This window comes from Amaranthus tricolor, chromosome 17 (assembly GCF_026212465.1).
Source record: "Amaranthus tricolor cultivar Red isolate AtriRed21 chromosome 17, ASM2621246v1, whole genome shotgun sequence".
Lineage (NCBI taxonomy): Eukaryota > Viridiplantae > Streptophyta > Magnoliopsida > Caryophyllales > Amaranthaceae > Amaranthus > Amaranthus tricolor.
The window spans coordinates 11865567-11884260 of NC_080063.1; the positions used below are offsets into that span (position 1 = coordinate 11865567).

Genomic DNA, 18694 nt, shown 5'->3' on the forward strand with positions numbered 1-18694 from the left:
CTAATCTGATTTTTTTTGTAAAAAACTATCTTAAATCACATAAATGTTTGCAAAAGACTACCATTTAACAAAAACCGTCAAATGAGCATTGACTTTGCTTGTGAGAGGAACGTAACATATTCCTTTCTCTCAATTTTCTCCTTCTTTGGTTTCTTCTCCTTCTCTTTCTCTATATTCCCATGTTTTCACCATCTCCTCCATCTCATCACTCTCTCTTTCTTTTCTCATTCATGAATTTAATTTTTCTTTATTTATTATTCTCCAAAGAAGAATTTGTTTTAAAAGTTTTTCTATCAAGAACAATCATCTTTGGCAAGAGGTATTTCAATTGAGGTAAATTGTTCTAAAATCCTTTTCGATCTCTCTTTAATATTCATGTTTTTTTTCATTTATTTTAAGCAAATCCTAACAAAACTCATATCTCTGTGTATCATTATTTGCAAGATATTTAGTTTTTGATCACTCATGATTGATTCTAGGTTTATATTCATCATTTTGAGATTATTCAAGCTAATTCAAAAACTTGAAGAATACAATTTGTGTATCGAAATGTCATACCCAATCCTTTTCGCAATTTCAACAAATTTTCAAGCAAAAACTGGATTTATCATATTACCTTCCATACACAATCCCCATCATCTGATGAAACCTTATCTCCATCATCCTCCTCTAAGAGTATGAGAGAAAAAGACATTGCATTGCAGCTTTCAGAATTGAAGAAATTACTTGAAGTTTTAGGGTTCAAGAATCATGAGGAAGAAGAACAATTAATGGAATTTCTTAGTCCATGAGATTTTATTTGCAAAAGGAACTCCACACCTACATTTATCGAGCTTTGATTTTCATGTAAAAGGAGAAGACATAATTCAATTTGGGGAAAGAATTAAGATTCTTAAGAAAGAAGAAAGGGGAAAGAATTAGGAAAAAAAATCATGTCTAAAAGATGAACAAATGCTGACTTAAGTAGCTCACGTGACCCTACATATTGGTTAAAATAAAATTTTAACGGTCAACGTATGAAAATCGTTAAGTGGTAGTCTTTTGCAAGCATTTTTATGTCATTTAAAATAGTATTTTGCAAAAAATAAATTAAGCCCAATCCTTAAAGTTCGCCACCCCTTTTCATTTTTTCGCCACCCCCCTCCCCCTAAAATTACGTATTTGCCCCTGTAGTTTAAAAAATTACAAAAATGCCACTCCTTATAAATTTCTTATTTATAATAATAATAATAATAATAATAATAATAATAACAACAATAATAAAATTAAATAATGATAATAAATAAAATTAATAATAATAATAACAGTAATAATAATAATAATAATAATAATAATAATAATAATAATAATAATAAAAACAATAATAAAATTAAATAATAATACTTATTATTCAAAAAAAAAAAAAAAAAAAGTTGAGTCGCCCAAAATTGGGCGACTGAACCATGGTCGAGTCGCCCAGATCTGGGCGACTGGACCATGGTCGAGTCGCCCAGATCTGGGCGACTGGACCATGGTCGAGTCGCCCAAAATTGGGCGACTGAACCATGATCCAGTCGCCCAATTTTGGGCGACTCAATTTTTTTTTTTTTTTTCTTTTTGGAAAATAATAATAATAATAATAATAATAATAATATTAATACTAATAATAATAATTTATAGATTAATGTGGTCTATTAGCTCAGTTGGTTAGAGCATTGTACTAATAACATGAAAGTCACAGGTTCGAGACCTGAACAAGCCATTATTTAATAATTATTAATTTTTTATTATAAATATGATAAAAAATTAATAATTATTAAATAATGGCTTGTGCAGATCTCGAACTTGTGACCTTAGCGTTAATAGTACAACGCTCTAACCAACTAAGCTAATAGACCACATTAATCTATAAATTATTATTATTAGTATTAATATTATTATTATTATTATTATTATTATTATTTTCCAAAAAAGAAAAAAAAAAAAAAAAAAATTTGTGTCGCCCAAAATTGGGCGACTGAACCATGGTCGAGTCGCCCAGATCTGGGCGACTCGACCATAGTTCAGTCGCCCAATTTTGGGCGACTCAATTTTTTTTTTTTTTTTGAATAATAATTATTATTATTTAATTTTATTATTGTTGTTTTTATTATTATTATTATTATTATTATTATAAATAAAAAATTTGAAATGAGTAGCAAAATTGTAATTTTTAAAAAATCAGGGGCAAATTCGTAATTTCATTTGAAGGGGTGGCGAAAAAATGAAAAGGGTGGCGAAGTTTAGCAACACCCTAGTTTTCTTTACAAAATATACTATAAATTAGTTATTTATGTAGTACCTTTGTAATAAAAGCTCACTTTCCCAACATCTAAGATTGAGTGACGGAGTCAGAAGTCGGCGGCGGGCCGAACGATGGCGGCATCACCGTGCATCTTCTGTGAAATCGCGCGGTCCACCACAACCACCCGCCTTATCCACCAGGTCAATTGTTTCTTCTCAACTGCTTTAATTTCTTCAGTATTTCAAACTATAATGTTGAACAATTCTGTTTGATTTTGCAGGATGACAAGATCGTCGCTTTCCAGGACATTAAACCTGCCGCATTCAAGTTTGTCTGTTCCCTTTCTACAATTAGTTTTTTTAATTAATGTACTACCATTCATGAATCGAAAATGGAACTGTTTGACTGTACATTAAGCTATGCTCCTATGTCGATGTTAATTTGCTACATTGTATGTACTTTACAATCTTATTTGTGGTTGGACAGATTGAGAGAATTTGAGAAGACATTTGAATTGTGGGGGATGATATTAGTAGGATACGACATGGATAAGAATCAAAGAACGTGGTAGGGACTAAGGAATTGCAGCAAAAAAATTGGGACATTCCAAATCGGAATATTCAGTAAATTAAGAGAAACAAAGGGGTTAATAGTTTGGTTAGCAAAGTATTATTGATTGGAACATATAGTAAATTGGGTATATGAAATGGCTTATGACAATGATGAATATAGCCATTACTCACTATGTTTTTGAGCGTGCTATAATGCTCTAATTGGATTAATCCATCAAGGGGTATGAAAGTGAAATTCAGGAAAATGAATATGAACAGAGGTGATGTTAGAATTACTGAAGGAATGGACATCCCTTTTAATACTATTTATATCATCTTCACATTGTATTCTCATATTTTGATCTTTATATCCCTTTAATTTACGAGTGTTTTGGCCATGGAACTAAGTACACCTTTAGTATCGTGTAAGAGCGGAGTTTCATTTTATTGATTGGAAACTGCTTTTCTCGTTTTCGGACATCCTTACATATCATGGGAATTTTTTTTAGAGGCACTGCAATCAGCTTTTCATTGCTGCACTCTATCTGCTAGATTTGTCACATTTTTCTTCCAGTAAATCAGAATAATTGAGCGTACATTTGATCCAAAGCAAAATATTGACTGATGTTTTTGGTTTTGTTGTGTTTGAATGTTTGCTTCAAATTGTCTTTTGGTGTGCATTTGAAGGCTATATGTCAGTTGCTATCATGGGTCGAAAATTTGATAAATTGGTCTAAAATGGGCATTTTTTGTAAAATCTTTTAGGATTATGCTATATAGGATGGATATATTGGTATCTAGCAAGGCTAAGATGCCATTTTCCTATTGTGTTTAGATTTAGGCTTTTATGCTGATGCCTTATGAGACTTAAAGCTAATGTCGTTTTGTCTTCTTCTAATTACTCTTATTTCCAAGATTAATATTAACAGATCAAGGAGGGTCTCTAAATAAAATAATATGTCAACCCCTTGATACGAGGTTCTTGCAGTAACATAAATACTAGCACCGATAAGCCTCGTCTAAATGCACAAGAAAGTCAACCCATTAATGACCAAAGTTTCCATTTAGTCTAAACAACTTGATATGTTCTTCTAGGGTTCTCTAACCTCCAAATTTTAGCTGCACCAAAATGCATATAGGTCACATGAAGGCGACAAGTATGCCTTTTTGAACTCACTAGAGTGACGCCGCTGCTATTTTGAAAAAACTCATGCCACTTATAGTTGCAGTTTTATCTCGGTGTCTGAAACCTTTAAATTTATGGTTCATGAGCTATATCCGGACTTTTAAAGACCAGTTTGTAGTTGCAGTTTTATCTCAGCGTCTGAAACCTTTAAATTTATGGTTTGAACCAAAAGAAAAGGTATAGTTTTGATAAAATTTATATCCACTCAGCCTTTGAGGAAAAGGAAGAGGGGAAAAATGTTTATTGGATTGACATAACTGTTTAAACTTAATCCGCTTTTTAATTTGAGTTATATTGTTATGGTTTAGCTATATGCAAAATCATCTTCTGATTCTAGAAGTTGCCTGTTGCCAAGTGTTGAGGACTAGTGCGGTAGTGTCAATCCCTAGATGGGAAGGTTCACTCTTTTCTTTTTGGTAGTGATGGAGTTGAAGATGATCCATTCTTAATATTCTATAGTCTAACATTTCATTTTAGAATTCAATTCTTAATAACTAGTTCAAATTGATTGCTTTTGTAGACATTACTTAATCATCCCTATTGAGCACATTCCAACAGTAAGAAATCTGCAAAGAAGTGAAGAACACTATTCCTTGGGTAATGGTCATATAAATAAGATTTATGCTTGATGTTTAGTTTCAATTTCGTTTGATATTTGGTCATTGTTCATTCTAGTGGCTCACATGCTAAACGTGGGTAGAACACTGCTACAAGAAGATGCTCCTCAGTCTACTCAGCATAGGTATCACATCTATTATGCATCAGTGACTCATTTTTATCATCTTTTTTGTTTCAATTTTTTTTCTAAAAGTTTTATAGTTGTCCACAACTAGGGATGGGTCTGGATCATGGATCTGGGTCGGGTCCAACAAGACCTAGATCCAGACCCTAATTTTTTTATTGGACCCAAACTTGGACCCGAATCCATCGGGTTTGAAAATTTTACACCTAGAGCCAGACCCTTAGGGTCTGTATCTGGGTCCAGAACAATTTTATTTTTTTTTCGTGAAATTTTTTTAAACATATATTATGAAGTACAATTTTCGACCATTCGCGTAAAATTTTTTAAACATTTTCGACTAACTAGGATCTTCTAATACTTTATACTAATTGAGCGAAATATATGAGGTTTTCCAACATTCAAGTTCTTATAACGAAATATTTATCAAGTTTTTAATTTTTAAAGTATAGATACAACGACCACAGTTTATATTACATGAACCGACAGAGTTCAAAATCACGTAATGTTAAAAAATATAACAAAATTTCTAATCAAACATTTAAATACACATGATACCTAATATATAATTTTTTTAAAAAAGATGTAAACAGGTCCATGGGATGGATCTGGGTCTCAAAGTAGACCGGACATGGATCCTAAGGTCATGGACCTAGATCCGACCCGGATCCATAGGGTCCAAAAATAGGTGGACCTAGATCCTTAAAATTAGGATCGGTCGGGTCTTGGACCCGACCCTTAGGGTCCAATACCCATGTCCATCCCTATCCACAACTGACATCATTATTGAAATCGAGTATGACTCGACTCGAAATTACCAACATATGAAAATCCAGAACCGAAATCAACCTGATTCTAATGCATATTTTAGCAAAAGACCGCTTTCGACCCAAATTCGTTTGGTCCAAAAAATGAGATCCGAACAGATTTAGATCCATGCATCTTCAAGAAATTAAGAGATACACAACTCCAACATAAGTAGCTCTATCACTTGTACCTAATAAAACTTACTATCAATAGATGAGACTAATTCCCTTGACAATCCAAGTTTGATAACACAAGATATATTAATAAACAAGTAGGAAGCTCGTGAATCAAAATGCTTAAAAGATGGAATAGAACTAACCAAGAAAGTACCCTAACGGGCCGTTTGCTAGATGGTAATAAACGATGGTAATGGGAATGAAGAACTAGTGTAATTTTAGTTGAAAAATCTCTTGGTTACCTTGATGGTGATGCTTGTCCAACTTCAATTTTCTCATTTTTTTCATAAAATTCATTCCAATGCATTACTATTGGGAGAGATGGTATTTGTTGGTAATGAAAATTTGTAAACTAAAAAATTCTTTTGTGATCAAAGTTTCATTACCATGAGAATGATATGAAACTTTTGATGAAATTTTACACTATAAATCATTCCCATTACCACCTTTTAATACCACTAACCAAACGGGCTGTAAAGGCCTTTTCACGATGTAGAGCCATTAGTCAACTCGTAACCTATGCGTGGCTTGAATCCGGAGTGCTCTAACTAAACTGTCCTTTACATTCATAACGTTGATCTTAATACCAACTGACTAGCTGTCTCGATCCTGAGACTTACCCTGAGCCTCCATCTCTCTAAGATAAATACGACACTTGACCTCAATATGGCTCTTCTTCTTGCACTTCAGACACTCGACAAGTTGCCCTCTCTGTGATGAGCTCTAACTTGGTCTTGAAGGTTGGGACTTGGGACCATTCTGAAGATTGTCCTGGACCCGGTGACGCTTTCTGGAACTTGGTGGAGCATCATCATATTCATGATCAACCTTGCGTCTGATGTGGGCGTAAGTCCGCTGCCCTTCAAAAAATGGTATCTCTGCCATACAAGCATCGTGATAATCATTACGTGCTACTGTACCTATCAGCATCAACATTTGGATTCGGACCTTGATGTCTAACCCATGAAGAAAATGACGTTCTCTGGACTCTGCTGGTAGTATTGTCCTTTAAATGATTCGCAAGCTCCATGATTGGGGAATAAAACTAAAAAGAGATTCCATAGTCATGTCTTAAAGACATCTTCCTTAGAACGTTCTTAAGGAAGAACTCCTTGTGTAACGCAACTATGAATTTACTTTGACCCATTGAGTGGAATGGAAAAAAAAATTAGATGTGTCAGCCATAATTGCGTCTCGCTGTGTCAACCGTGTTTTATAAACATATAACACGTGTAAACATGAGTTTTTGCATTTAAATTCTTAAAACATGCGTGCATTCATGACTTTTTGCACACATAGGCTTAAGTTTTGTACGGTGGAATGTCTAAATTCCAAATCATTTAAAATCTTAACGCACAAGTGCACACATTACTTTTTTCATCCAATGTTCTTCCTCTAATTTCAATATTTGGATATGATTTGGTAGGTTTTGTTAGCTAGTGCTCTATTTTTCTCCATATTGAACAAACAAAGTGCTGTTATTTTTTCCTTGGGTCACCTGTGCAGATTTGGTTTTCACCAACCTCCTTTTAACAGTGTTGATCATCTCCATCTTCATTGCCTGGCGCCTCCATATATGCCAAGGTAGAGCACCCTTTTTTCCGTTTTTGAAAACCCTTTGTCGCTATGTCTTGTTTTATTTCTCATTTTATCCTGTTAAAAAAAGTGATATAGCTTACATTTGTCACTGCATATACAGCTGGAAATTTATTAAATACTCATCATTGGGGCCACTTGGTGGATTCATTATAGCTGAGAAACTTCTAGAGAAACTTAAACCTTCAAAGTTCTCCCATCTATAGGTATGTCTTTCAAACACTTATTGTATAATTGTCAAGCAACCACAAAATTTTGAATTATAAAGACCAGTGGGTAGCTCCTAAATTTGTTAAATAATGCAGCATATCATATACTCTGTGCCTCTTGTATGATGTTTAAAATCTTTAGTCGTTGGAGACATGTAAACACTTTTTTACTTACCCAATTTAAGTGAGCGAATTGATCACATGAATTTAGAGAATATCTATACTTATATTTGCTTCTAATAGATTCAGAATTTTGTATTAGAAATTGGATGAGTTCTTGACTCATATTTTGGAGAGCCACAAGCCTCTCGAAGTTTGTAATATCGAACTACGCTTACGATGCAATCAATATACACAATCACATTTACATTCTACTATGTTCATATACAAATTAGGCCATTTTTTGGCACATTTCTCTACAATTTGCTAACTAATCTTCCCTATTGGTTCTTTTACGTCCATGGCTATCAAATTTCATCACAAAGGTGATGCTAAAATTGTGGTATTCTATATGTTCCCATATTTGTATATTATTAATTTGATTCATTATCATTCTATTTGGTTATTGGTATTGAATACCGGTGAGGATGATGTGTTTGGTATTGATGTTCATGAAATGTATAATGTCATTTCCATGGTAATCAAGCTCACACTATCCACCTTGTGTTCTTCTTCTCATGTTTCATTACCTTACCTCTCAATACCTTTCTAAGTGTTAATGGGATGGGAATGAATTTTGTGAAGAAAAAAATAATTAGAGTAGGACAAGCATGATCATAAACCTTATCAATGATAAGTGCAATTTTTTGCACTTATTGCGATTATTTATATGTTGCTTTTTGGGTGTTTAGTGGTGTTTAGGGTCGTTTTTAGCTTATTTTCTCCAATTGGTATTCCATGGCCAATTTGTGGGAAAGTGAGTTAATCATGCCAAAATCGAGTTTTTTTGTGGATTTATGGCTAATCATGCTTACTGGACATCAAGAAGGGATCAAGATCTTGAATACATCGAGCCTTGCAAAACTTGATTTTTGGATCTTTACTTCACAAGGCTCGATGTTTTCAAGAGCTTGATCCCTTCTTGATGTCCTGTAAGCATGATTAGCCATAAATCCACAAAAAAACATCGATTTTGGCATGATTAACTCACTTTCCCACAAATTGGCCATGGAATACCAATTGGAGAAAATAAGCTAAAAATGACCCTAAAACACCACTAAACACCCAAAAAGCAACATATAAATAATCACAATAAGTGCAAATAATTGCACTTATCAAACTCCTCCATGCTTAACCTTTGCTAGTCCTCGAGCAAATCAAGGTTGACAATGAAAAATAAAGGTTAAGACATGGTCTCCAAACCTAGTCTATTTCTGCGGATGCCGTGGGTTAGGGTATGACGATTTAGTGGAGCTAGAATCATAGGGAGGATAGAGATAGGAATAGAAGTATACCTGTGGATGTCGTGGCAAAGGATGAAGATCTATAGCAGCTGATGAACACTCACTCTTCTTTTGCCTAGACCTCCTTCATAAGTTATTGGCTAGCACTCTCAATTTTTTTTTGTTTTTTTTAATTTTTTTTAATAGGGGTAACAAAAATATGAACAAAACAAAAACAAAAAGCAATAATAAAAGAAATAAAGTCCTAATCTAAGAAAGTAATAAAAGTAAACTAGAAAAAAAATAAAAAAAACTACAACTAACAGGTGTAGACTCCCCCCATGCTTATCAAAAGCATTGTCTACAATGCTTAACAAAACAAAGAAAACAAAAGCACACATATTGGAGAAGTCTAAAATATGTGGCCCCTTAGTGACCACGGTGGAAAAAGAAAAATGAACTCCTTCTCGTCCGCCTAGCTGCGAGCTCAACTGTGAGCTCCTCTCCCTTTGAGCCTCCATCACTGAGATGCTGGCTCGAGGGTCGACATATGGTTGCCCAGAATAATAGTTCATTTGGGCCTGTTGGGCAATCCACAAAGATTGGAGACGTGTATCAAGGTTGTACATGTCTCCGTCGTACGAGTCCTGGAAGGTCTGCAGATTGCCGTCTAAACGGTCCAGTCGACCCTCCATTTCTCCAAACCTGTTCTTCAAATTGGAAAACCTCTCATCTTATTGTTGATACTAGTTGGGACCGAAATCAACGGCGGGACTAGGATCCCTATGTACTTGTTCCTCAGAGGGAACACAGTCTTCCTCCTTTTCATCCTCATCTTCCCCTCGTCTAGGTCGATGTGAACACCAGCAACCACAGGGGCTTGCTCTACGGGGTGCTGGAAGGAATATGTGAGAGTGCGATTACACAACATTTCTACTGTATTGTCGCCCCTCACATCAAACACTGTCTCGGGGACGGGAGGGAGAATAACTATTCGCCCATTAGGAATCACCAAAGAGCAAGCGTAAGGTTGATGATATTGAAGGAATCGTACCCTACGCAATGTAGGCTTATCATAAAAATGGTGGTGGTGGTGTTGGCTAACTTAGGGACATTGTCGGGTATATTAATACCAAAATATAGGACTAACAGTGTAACCATGCCCCCGATGCCTATCTTGCCTCTCTCAGACTCTTGAATGTCTATGCAGCGGCCTACAAAAATATTCACTCCATCTGATAGAGGCAAGAAGGGTATGGGGGGCATGGTTACACTGCTACTCCTATATTTTAGTGATTTCTAATGGGCGCGGTTAGTCTCCCTTCTACCCGAGATAGTGTTTGATGTGAGGGGCGACGATACAGCTGAACTGCTGTGTAATCGCACTCTTACATATTCCCTTCAGTACCCCGTGGAGCAAGCCCCTGTGTCCACAGGTGTTCGCATCAATCTAGATGAAGGGGATGATGAGGATGAAGAGGAGGAAGATTATGTTCCCTCAGAGGAACATGTATATAGGGATCCTAGTCCCGCTGTGATTCCGGTCCCAACTGGTATCAACCGTACGATGAGAGGTTCTCCGATTTGGAGAGATAAAGGGTCGACTGGACCGTTTAGACGACGATCTATAGGCCTTCCAAGACTCATACGACGGAGACATGTATAACCTTGATACACGTCTTCAATCTTTGTGGATTGCCCAACAGGCCCAAACAGACTATTATTCTGGCCAACCGTATGTCGACCTTCAAGCCAGCATCTCAGAGATGGAGGCTCAAACGGAGAGGAAGCTCGCAGCTTGGCGGACTATAAGGAGTTCATTTTCCTTCATCCGCCGTGGTCACTGAGGGCCACGTATTTTAGACTTCCCCTATCTGTGTGTTTTTGTTTTCTTTGTTTTTGTTCCTTTGCTACACAGTTAAGCATTGAGGACAATGCTTTTGATAAGCATGGGGGGAGTCTACGTCTGTTAGTTGTAGTTTTTATTGCTTTTCTAGTATAGTTTTAATGTTTTTTTATTCATATCTTTGTTATTGCTTCTTTTTTTTTGTTTTATTCATAATTTTTGTTACCCCTATCCCTATTCCAAAAAAAACAATGAGAAAAAGAAAAAAAAATTTTGAGAGTGCTAGCCAAAACCTGTGAAGGAGGTCTAGGCAAAAGGAAAGTGAGTGTTCATCAGCAACTAATGTTATTCATCCTCTTTCATGACATTCGCAGGTATACTTCTATTCCTATCTCTATCTTCCCTATGCTTCTAGTGTCATACCCTAACCTACCTAGCCATCCTCATTTAGATTCTCGCATATCAACTTTATCAACCATTGCATGTAATCTGAGCTATAAATTTTAACCAACTTAAAGCCCTCATCCTCTTCTGTCCAAAATAGCTCTTGTTATTTGAGCCAAGTTGTTTGGAGTTTGGTTGTTTGTTTGGTTTCATTATGTTGTGTTTGTGGTGATGTTGTGTTGGGATGGGTATGAGGTCGACAAGGAGTTTGGGATTTTTATGGGCTCAAAGTGAGATTATTCTATGAGAGCAAGGGAGATTAAGATAGGAAACCTCTTTCTTTTGGGGAGCCATAAGGAGAACCGGTGTTTCATGTCATAAGAGATAATACTGCAACTGCGGTGCTATCCCAGTTCATCATTAGAGTTTAGTTAGCTTTTGCATCCTCTAATTATGCTTTAATCTGCTTCATCCAGGGTTACTAAAGACTATTTTTTGTAAGGGTTGCTGAATACCCTCGTGCTACTCATGTTCTCTTTCTTGTATACTTTGTACAACTTTAGCTTGCATTCATGTTGTATCTTTAATTTTCACAGCTAAGTTTCTACATATTATTCATTGAAAAAGGGAAACATACTTGAAAAGAGAAAAACCCAGCTAGGTTGAAAACCTGAAAGGGCAACCTAGGCAAAAGAGCGGCATGAGTGGGTGAGCAAGTAAGACCTGTTAAAATTAATGAGTGGCTAGGACGAAAACCCAAAAATGAGTTCCTAGGCAAAATGAGACATAAAGAGAGATTCTAAATTTTTTGTATCTCATTTATTCTTGGAGCCGACGATATAAGAAGTGGGAGTCATAAGGTAGGTACTTGGGTAGGCCACATTGGAGGAATAAGTATAGAATTTGTTTTATTTCCATTGTCTCTAGGAGTTATAAGGGGGTTGAAGTGTAGGGTTTTGCGGTGCTTGATCTTCTAGTACCTTTCGTTGTTGAGTTTGTTGTGTGACAAGTATGGGGGGAAGTGGTATGGTTTTCTTGGAACACTTGTTACACTAGGGGATTAGAGGAGCCTAGGAAAGGGAGGCATAAGAAGTAGACTAGGTTTGGAGACCGTGTCTTAACCTTTATTTTTCATTATCAATCTTGATTTGCTCGAGGACTAACAAAGGTTAAACATGGGGAGTTTGATAAGTGCTGCAGTTATTGCGATTATTTATATGCTTCTTTTTGGGTGTTTTAGGGTCGTTTTTAGCTTATTTGCTCCAATTGGTATTCCATGGCCAATTTGTGGGAAAGTGAATTAATCATGACAAAATCGAGTTATTTTTGTGGATTTTATGGCTAATCATGCTTACAGGACATCAAGAAGGGATCAAGCTCTTGAAAACATCGAGCCTTGTGAAGTAAAGATCCAAAGATCAAGTTTTGAGATTAACAAGATCATATTTAATAGGGTCTAAATCTAATAGTTATTTAACCAAGCGAGAGTCTGAGATTAACAAGATCATATTTAATCACATGATTAATGCGACATTTCATAGACACTATAAGAGTTTGATCATACAAAAATTTAGGGGATTTCCGACACCCTAGATCTTTTAATATATAGTTTCAACCCATTTCTTATTGCATTTTTTTAGTTTATTAGTCAAAAACCATCCAAACAAATTTTTTTCTCTTTGAGCAATATATCCGCGACTACACTTATACCGTGCGATTGCGGTTAAATAAAATTTGCACATCAGTCAAATATTTAACTAGCTAAATTAAACTAAATTTTCATTAAAATTTTTACCATTTTATAACAACAAGCAAACAACCCGTAGGAGTTAAAGGAACTTGGTTATTTGTGCAGACATTTAGGATGTTACAGTGGTCAGTCATGTCTATTTTTTGTCATGTTGTCATCTTTTGTCAACCTTATTATCTATAGTGAGAAACATTTCTTTCAACAGAGAACTTTTTGTTTGCTGGTACCCAAGCTTTTATGTTATACTCAAAATTTCCCCTTTATTGGGATTTGGGATATAGGCTTCCATGACATCAAATTTATGGAATTGGGGTAATGGAATGGAATTGAGATTAAGGCTTTGGAATTTTTGTTGTAGTTTTAGGTGATTCTTGTCTCACCTATTATGTGAACTTAGCAATTGATGTTTTCTGAAAAATAATGCTGAGTTTTTTAACAATTAGTTTCATTGCTTAGGTATGACACAAAAACATGATATTTTGGTTATAGCAGTTTTATTTTGAAATGGGAAATATCAGCACTGTTAATGGTCCAGAAAAATCATTCTGCTCGGCAATTAGATCAGCAGGAGTGGACAGTGGTGTTGGGTGTGTCTTCTAACTTTCAAGTATAGATGAAAACAATTTAGTTTTATGAGTTGGTCTGATATATATTCTTTTTATAGGTGTGTGAACTAATAGCTCCAAACCTACTTACAGGAGCTTGCAATGTCATTAGTTCTTATGTAGTTGGGGGAGATTGCTTTTATGTAGGAGGATTGATAGCAATGCTTTGTTAAGATGGCTGGCAAGTTTTTAGTTTGTCACTGGCAAATTATTTAGCTGAATATGTTATTTTTACTAATTCAACAGTAGCTATTTTTCCCGGGGAGTGATACTGTGATGCTTGAAACTTTTGCAAGCACCTAATATCAATTTTATTTTATTTTATTTTATTTTTTTATTTTTAACAATCAGGTGTTTTAATTGTTTCTTGCTTGCAGGTTCGTGTGGCTTTTTTTTACTGAATGGATCAGCAGCTCTGATTGGTTAGTAGTACGTGCTTCACTTATATTATGATATATTTTGCATTTACTTTTACAATTTTTTCTAATAGGTTTGTGTGCTTTGAGATGAACAATAATGGCTGAATTGATTGAAGGTACTTTGCAACTGTGATATTGAAATATCTTTAGCTGTCATTTGCTGTTTTTTGTGTTCATCTTTTTCTGTCAGCTGGTGTGTTGTATTTATTGTGCAATTGAAATATCTATTCTAACCACACATATAATGCAATGAAGCCTGATATAGCTGTTGAAAGTTTGAAAGCTTTTTTGGTAATTGCATAAATGGGATTTTCTGTAAACTTGTCAGTCGAATTGGCTTAGGATGGACCTTCTCTAAGGCGGCTTGTTAGTAATCAGTTAGGTCTCAATCCCTCACAAGTCCCATTGACTACAAGGTCTAAAAAATCTTGATTTTTTTGTTCTATAAATTTTTTAATTAACTAGTACTCTATTTATAGAAGTAATAAGTTACACTACTTTTACAATATGATAATTACTTTTAAGACTTGTTGGTTTAATTATAATTATAATAGATTAGAATTTTAGTTGATATCAGTCATTGATTCAATAATATGAAGTACTCTCAAAGAGTGAAGTTTGATTGAGAATTGAAATACTCTCACAAAGAGATAATCTGACATTCTGACTACAAACTTGGAGTACACTCATGATGCAACAGGAGCTTCTATCTATCTATATAACGTATAAATTTTAATAATTAAAAATATGATCTACTCCCGCTCTCCCATGAAATTTGCACCACTCTTTGGTCAGTCCTAACTCCTATCAAATTTGCCCAATTATAATTTTTGGCCATAACCCACTCATTCTTCTGTAATTTTCTATCTACACATTTAACTTAACTTTTCATCTCATTCACTCATTTCTCCCCCTCCCCCATAAAATACCACATTTACCCAATGTTTTGGTTTATTTACCAATTGCCTATGGAGTAAATTTGGTGGGACATAGGGAGTGTATGGTTTTACACTAAATGTATTGTATGAGATAGTACTACATGATGACATCTGTAGATAGTAATATGGCGGGAAAAAAAACCTATACTGCAGTAGGTAACTGGAAATAGGGGGGCAGACTAACAAATGATGTAAACGGTTTAGATTAAGAATGTTTATCCAAAAAATGAATATAAAAATGCTCCACAAAAGAAGGCTTTATAAAAGATCCATGGTGAGGAGTAGCAAATCAATTCTCAAGTTCCTATTGTTTTCTCATATTACAAGGATCTAGATTCAAAGTTATACATCTACTATATATATAGGGAAGCAATTAAAATAAAGCTTTAAACCTTAAAAAGTTCTTTAATCTAGGCCTTGGAATCTTATTAGGATGGGTAACAACAACATTCCATTTTCTCAATGCTATGAAGTGGCTCCGGGTTTGGAATGTTACTACTTACTAGGATGGGTAACAACAACATTCAAAGTAATGGATTTACATAAACTTACCCTTGTTAGTAACTACAAAGAAATTATTTCCTATTGACACTTGTATCAAACCAACTTCATATAAATAGAAAGTGCACATGAAGTAATGTGGCAAATATGGACAAGTAAGATCAGAAATAAAGCAAACTCACCAAGTAATGAATCCTGTAAAAATTGCTCTAGTAATGCTTAACCTTCATAAATATATGTAAGCCTCCAAATGCAACCATGAGACATGAATTATCCGTATTCACCCGAGTCGTGCTATAAACTAGGATGACATCATTAAGCCATCTACACTTGTTTCGTATCCAAAATATACTCTTCGAGAACCAATACCTGATCCTTATCTTCACTCAGTTCAATTAGAAATGGATGCTCCTAGATCGGATATCGTTCACATGAATGCGTATTAGATAAATCATTTGTCAATGTTATTGTGTCATAACACTAATTTTAAACAATAGAATTGTGGAGAGAGTAGGTAAAATTTCTGGTTTTCTTTGCTCTACCTTTTCTCGAGTATGAATCAGCTTATCATCCTTCACATTAATGTGTTGTCTGCATATGTTTTGGGTTTCTTGAGTTTAGGTTAATTTTGTTCCCATGTCAAAACTTTGAGGAATAGTTAAAATAATACTACATATTGCTTGGAAAAAGAAATATCTTGGGCAAGGAAGTTGAATACAAGAAGATAAAAGCAAGGCGGGTCCCCTTGTCCTTCTTTTGTTTGCTTGCATTCAAACATCATCATGCCTTTTACTTGGTTTGAGCATTAGTGTGTCTATCTAAATCATTACTCATTATTGGTTGTTTATTTGAGAATTGCGGCAATAAAAAATAAAATTCAATGAAGAAGATTTCTTAGAGCAACTTTTTCTTTGTGACTTAGAGAAATACTAGTAAGCTTTTAAGCTGAAAGCTTACAAAAGACATTTTTTGTTGTTACTACAAAGAAGGCTGGAAGCCACCCAAAAGCGATATACGTATATCTAAAACGTAACACTCTAAACCTCACGTAAGTGGAATTACTCAATGTCAATGTGGTATGGAATGATGTAATGGCGTGCTTTTTTTCTTAGTTGCTGTGACTGTGAGTATATATGTAAGTCCGCATAACTACTATATGAACGGTATTGATTGTTTTTGCATATCTGCTTTTTGGGATATTTATCTTGATTTGCATAGTGAGAAAAAGATACAATTCTGTCATCATCAACAATAAAAGCCATTAATTTGTTACTCCAATCCAATGCCACTAAGTGGCTTCCATTAAGGCATAGGCTAGGATATTGGATGTAAGCAACTTGTGCCTTATAATAACACAAAAATACTAACACAAATTTTGTTTCCGATTGACCCTTGATTGCAAATATCATTGACAACTTCACATGAACAATAAGCACACATGATTTAGTATAGTATACTTAGTCCATTAATTTGAAACTAAAATACTACAAATTTTTTGCTCCATTAGCAATGGACATAATACATAGTTCTATGATTCTATCTAAAGGTGCAGAAATATCTGTTGGTTGATGGTGGTGTCTAGTCACTTTCTAGGGGTTGGTCCATCTCTTTATGGTCTGTGGCTGGGCCATCTTTTGGATACAATGTAGGTGTAGAACCCTGTCTTTGCCCATTCTAATCTTATGATAAATGCATGTCCATGTTTGTTCTTATTTAGGTATTATTGGTTTTCTATATTTCCTAACTTTTAAGCATTGGAAGATTCATGAGAAGTATGGACACTGATGAAAAAAGCTTTTCTAGTGACTTTTGAGCATTAGACCTTCCTGAATGTCCTTATCCTGTTATCCATGTCCTAATTTGAGTATGTACTGGACATTTACCAACTAATTCAAATCAATACTCCTATTCAAATTCACAGCTGATTTCCACAGTAAGAATGTCCCCTTTTCAAATTAGGACCATGAAACTCATATTATCACATTCGCTCTCAGGCCTCAACCAAAAAGCTTCATCCTCTTTCCCTTGATTAGAGATGTTAAATGGGCCGGATAAGAGCCGGGCCGGTCTTAAGTAAATATAGGCTAGGCCGGATAAGGGCTCTTTATAATTAAAATGGGCTTGCAAAGCCCGGCCCCGCCTATTAAAATTATTGTAATTCCCATTTATCAATTTATAATAATTAAACTATCATTTATAATAAATAAATTGAAAAAATATTATTAATTTCATTAACATTGTCATTTATAATATTTAAATTATGCATTAATTATGCTATTTACAAAGGCACTTATTGAGCCCTTTTATAGCCCGTTTCATTTTAATTATAGTATAATCCGTTTTCAGTCTGACCCATTTTCGGCCTGGCCCTTACAAAGCCCTTCTAAAAACGGGCTGGATAAAGGTTCAAAATGGGGGCCTGACCTATTGAACACCCCTGCCCTTGATAAAAAGGAATAAGCTTTTAAAACAAATTAATAACTCGTTTTTTTAATTATTCCTTCCTTGGCGTGTTTGTGCTTGATTAATCTTTTGATTATTCTTGCTTTGGCTCTTGAATACATCATGGGTTCTTAAGTATTTGTTTATAATACATGCAGAGAGGCGAGCAGTAGGTGGTAGGAATCGAAACTTTCGTCAAGGATAAGATGCTGAATGTTTGGTAAGCTGCTTACTCGACTTCATAATACTATTTAGTACAACATTAAGTTTGACAAGAAGAGTGGAGGGTGTCTTGCCAATTTACTAATTATAGTCATGGAGAAGTCAAAACTGGTGATTTGTTTATGGGATATTTCTTGGCTACTTTAGAGTTGTCAATGTTCTGGAATCAGTCCTTTTCATTACAATTATTTGAACTGGCTGTAGTATTGTCAAACATCAAGTACAGCTGGTTCTCTCCCTTTTTTTTAATAAAATGAACACTTAATGCATTTATAATATCTATTTTACTCCTACTCTATTAAGTCCTTCCTGAATCCTGATAGTCCTGGTATTTGGCCTGTTAATTGCTTGTTGCAATAGAACATTGTTATGTCCTATGTTACTTGGACTCGGGTACTAATGTTATATATTGGTACGTGTCTAAGTATCGGATATGTCTAAATATTCAATTTTACGTCTAAAATGAAGCGTTTAAGTGCCACAATGTCCGAGGATCAAGGATCGGATACGGGTACGTGAAACAAAATGAAAAGTCCGAGTAACATAGGTTATGTCTATATGTAATTACAATGAAAATTGTAATGCAGAACTTCTTATATACTTATGTACCATTCCCTCCAAGAATGTTGGAGCGCATTTTGGTGATTATAAAAAACACCAATCCGTTTGCTCGAGGTT

At 34.9% G+C, this 18694-nt stretch overlaps 1 protein-coding gene across 5 annotated transcripts; it reads left to right on the forward strand.

The window, feature by feature from the left end:
* The first annotated feature begins 2306 nt into the window (after nucleotides 1-2306).
* LOC130804865 (bifunctional adenosine 5'-phosphosulfate phosphorylase/adenylylsulfatase HINT4) lies at nucleotides 2307-18312 on the forward strand. 5 transcript variants are annotated; one of them, XR_009040064.1, is made up of 9 exons: nucleotides 2307-2463; nucleotides 2544-2590; nucleotides 4521-4597; nucleotides 4676-4742; nucleotides 7229-7306; nucleotides 7422-7524; nucleotides 13872-13916; nucleotides 13985-14029; nucleotides 17953-18312. XR_009040064.1 is itself a non-coding variant. In XM_057669492.1 (8 exons), exons 1-6 carry the CDS (start codon nucleotides 2395-2397, stop codon nucleotides 7522-7524), a joined length of 441 nt encoding a protein of 146 aa, XP_057525475.1. In that variant the 5' UTR covers nucleotides 2307-2394; the 3' UTR covers nucleotides 13872-13916; nucleotides 17953-18312. The 5 variants fall into 5 exon arrangements, 3 of the variants coding, with proteins under 3 accessions (XP_057525475.1, XP_057525476.1, XP_057525477.1); XR_009040065.1 differs by lacking the exon at nucleotides 13985-14029 and having other exon boundaries at nucleotides 13872-13923; XM_057669492.1 differs by lacking the exon at nucleotides 13985-14029.
* The last annotated feature ends 382 nt before the right edge of the window (nucleotides 18313-18694 follow it).